The sequence below is a fragment of the Eleginops maclovinus genome, chromosome 23 (genome assembly GCF_036324505.1).
Source record: "Eleginops maclovinus isolate JMC-PN-2008 ecotype Puerto Natales chromosome 23, JC_Emac_rtc_rv5, whole genome shotgun sequence".
NCBI classification, from domain to species: Eukaryota; Metazoa; Chordata; class Actinopteri; order Perciformes; family Eleginopidae; genus Eleginops; species Eleginops maclovinus.
Genome location: NC_086371.1, coordinates 25,385,824 through 25,389,451, shown reverse-complemented (window position 1 = coordinate 25,389,451; position 3,628 = coordinate 25,385,824). Strand labels below are relative to the sequence as shown.

General features: G+C 41.3%; 1 protein-coding gene across 1 annotated transcript; it reads right to left on the bottom strand.

The window, feature by feature from the left end:
- Positions 1-670: 670 nt before the first annotated feature.
- LOC134859928 (piggyBac transposable element-derived protein 3-like) lies at positions 671-3,262 on the bottom strand. The gene is made up of 2 exons (XM_063876719.1): positions 3,050-3,262; positions 671-2,351 (listed from the first exon to the last, which is right to left on the bottom strand). The coding sequence occupies exon 2, from the start codon at positions 1,987-1,989 to the stop codon at positions 853-855; it is 1,137 nt and encodes a 378-aa protein (XP_063732789.1). The 5' UTR covers positions 1,990-2,351; positions 3,050-3,262; the 3' UTR covers positions 671-852.
- Between the last annotated feature and the right edge of the window lie 366 nt (positions 3,263-3,628).

The following is a 3,628-nucleotide window of genomic DNA, read 5'->3' as shown; positions in this document are numbered from 1 at the left end:
GCACATCTGGCAGTTGACGCCGATCAGGAGCACAGCCAACAGTGGAAACACATTGAAGGAAAGTCACGTAAATGATTTAACTATTTCAGTTCTGGTTTAATAAGTTAACCAACCTAAGTATTAAATCTGTTATAAGATCAAATTCACACACAGAATGACTTTTATACAGAAATGTATATAACGTTTTTTTGCTGATCTTTGTGAACTGTACCTGCTCTCCTGTCTATAATAAACCTTCTAAAAGTTTCTAGAAGTTAAACGTTAAAACGTGAAACTGTTTTCTATTAACTGGGCTTTTATATTTGTTGTTGTACTTAAATTGGATGGCGGGGCTGTTTAGGTAGATACGTTAAATTAAAGGTCCAATATTGTGCTGTATTTGAACAATATATTGTAGGGCAATATTTATACAAAACATGTCTCTGAAATGTTTTGCTCAAAATACCAAACAGATCCCCCATTGTAGCATGCCTCATCCCCCTCTATTTCAGCCCTGTTCCTGAAGTGCTGATTCTGTGACTGCAGCTTTAACCTCCTGGGAACCGAGGAAAAAAAGTGTCTTCCAATTTCTTTTTTATTGTGATTTTCTAACTATTGGGGGTGAAAGAAACAACTTACAATTAATTTTTTTTCAAATTTTGTTTTTATTTAAATTTTACAGTATGTCCACTGTGGAGGACAATAGGACTATTTTTGTGTAAAAAATGATGAAAAAATAATATAAGCTTTAACATGAAAATGAACAATATTGTTACACAAAGAACAAGTGTACTGTAATTTGAAATTCCTTCTGAACATGTTTGTTTAGGCTAATTTGAAACTCCTTTTGTTTTCTTGCATTTTCCTTTCTTTTCAACGATGATACTTCAAGAAACAATTCCTCTTCTTTGTGATGCACAGAAACATTTTGCATTTTGTACACCTCATGTACGTCTTCCCTTTGCAGCCCTTGTTTCTGCACCTCTCTGCGTGTTTGATATCCATCATTTCTGGCATATGCACAGCTCCTACTTTTCGCACAGATGGCTCTGGTTGTTGGATTCTCACTTTGGTTGGTGGTTCGTAGTCTTCACCATCTTCACTGTCTTCACTGTCCCCATCAAGTTCTGGACTATCCAACAACTCCTCAGCCAGGTGCAATTTAAAATCCAAGTACTGCTCTGTGTTCTTCACTGGACGTTTGAGTGCATTGCTGTCAGACTTGTACTGGATCCAGGAGTTTGTGATGGCAACATCAAAGAAGTGAGCGATCACACGCGTTGTCCACTTCTTGGTCCTGTTGGACATGCGGTAAAAGCTCAGCATGCGGTCACATAGGTCTACACCACCCATGTTGTCGTTGTACTGCTTGATCACTGCTGGTCTTTTCACCTGAACATGTTTTTTTTCTTTTTTGCACCATCTGGTGCAGATATCCTCAGGCTCTCTTCCGTGGATTGTGGACGCCATGGTTACGGCTTTGTTGTCGAACCATTTTGTGACAGACAACTCAGGATTCTTCCTGACCAATGACACCATTGTTCCTCTTCCCTGTTTCTTCATCACACTGTCTCCTGGAAACTTGCACTCTTTGGGCACTCGGTTCATCATTATGGTCCCTGTAGCTGGAAGGCTCTTTTTCAGCAAAGTATCAAGGAGCTTGATCGTTGTAAAGTACCGGTCAAAGTACAAGTGGCTCCCTGGTGGAACGGTCTCAGCCATGCGCAGCACTGACGCAGACCCTACGCCCTGTGCTTGGTTTTGGAATGTGTTCTTGCCCTGAAACACTTCGAAGTCAAGCATCAGGCCATTCGGAGATGCAAGGACGAACACTTTCAACCCAGTAGGGTTAGGTTTACCTGGAACGAATTGCCTTACTGGGCACCGACCAGTGAACGGGATGATCTGTTCATCAATGCAGACAATCTGCGGTCTTGGAAGGCTGAGACATCCTTGCCTCACACGTTCAAGTAAAGGCCTGACTTTCCACAGAATGTCTTCCTTTTTCATTTCCTCGTTTACTGCCAGGTCATCAACAAGCTTTAAGGAGCCTCTAAGCTTGAAGAACCGATCCCTTGTAATTTTTTGGCTTATTATGGGCACTTTCGTTTTTTTTGGCCCAAAACATCTTGATTCTGGGATAGCCAAGGCAGGCCATATGAACTGACATCCCAAAGAAGGTTTTAATTTCTTGTGGAGTGGTATTGAGGGACACTCCTCTGGATTGTAGCTCTCTTTGGTTAGTGAACTGTGCCAAATCTACAAAGGTTTTGTGATCGATATACTGAGAAAAGTACTGGAATGGGCTCCAATCAGCACGCTGTCTTGGATCGTCTTGATATTCAGGAGGCACTGGTAGCACAGGTGTGAATCTAAAATAAAAATAATAGAAATTACATTACAGTACAATTACATTACAATAACAGGAATAGAAATTAAGGTAATGTTTGGAGCAAAAACAGTGAAGAACAATCTGTTACACGAATTTAAGCAAAAGCGCAAACGCTCTGACTCTGAAGAGCTCAACTAGTTTCTGTGTGCTAGGAATTGCTGTACTACAGTAACAACATTTATTTAACCCTCAGTATGGAATAACATACTGACTAAGAAATGAAACAAACATACACAGTATTCCTGGTCCACAGAGGACGCCTTTCCTCCCTGTCACTGTCTGTCTCTGCCTCTTTGCCCTCACTGTCTGATCTCCCTGCATCTTGTTCATCATCATCTTCCTCCTCCTCCTCTTCCCCTTTTGCTCCGTCTTCCAGCACAGGGTCCTGGTCCTCATCCTTCTCATCATCAGAGAGCTCCAAATCAGAGCCTCCCTCAACTATCTTGAATAAAATTCTCTCTGCTTCAGTTCTGGTCCCTACAACAATGTAGCGTTAAATTTGATACATTTAGTCCTGGTGTCCATTTTAATGGACATTCATAAAATAGTTATTATTTAAAATCTAAAACAAAGTAAGTACAAATAAAGTTGTAAATATGATTCCTGACATGTTCATAAACAAAAAAATGTGTCAATGTCATTTGAAAAATTACAACAAATAGATGAAATTTGACTTACCTTTCCTCTTTCCATAAAATGTGGCTGTGCCTATGGCAGCCATTTTGAAGAGGAAGAAAGCGGTGGTTCCCTGCCACCAAACCAATGATGTTGTATATCAATGGAAAGCCCAGGATGTCCTCTTTAGAAGACAACGGGTATTCATAGAGTAGCTCAAAAAAATAAAGAATTATTCACATTAACTAAATGTCCACTATAGAGGACACAAGTCTATGGGCTGGGTCCCAGGATTAAATGAACTAGCTGCTTCTGGCCACGCCCCTTTGGAGCTGCTGCTGGCCACGCCCCTTTGGAGCTGCTGCTGGCCACGCCCCTTTGGAGCTGCTGGCCACGCCCCTTTGGAGCGTCATGATCTCTCCTCTGAAGAGAGTTTTCTACCTGGAGAAACTCAGCTAAACGCTGCCGTGATTAAACCCCATATTATGTTCCAAACCACATCCAGCATTATCTCTGAAACACTTCTCAGTGTTTACCACTAGAACAGAGACATTATATGTATTGTATACAACAACTCTAAGTCCCTCCTGCAGACATCCTACTGAATACACACAGAGGTGCTGCGGAGGGGATTCAGCTGCC

Excerpts from the sequence above, each read along its gene's own strand:
- LOC134859928 (XM_063876719.1), bottom strand. The coding sequence starts at position 1,989 with ATGAAAAAGGAAGACATTCTGTGGAAAGTCAGGCCTTTACTTGAACGT.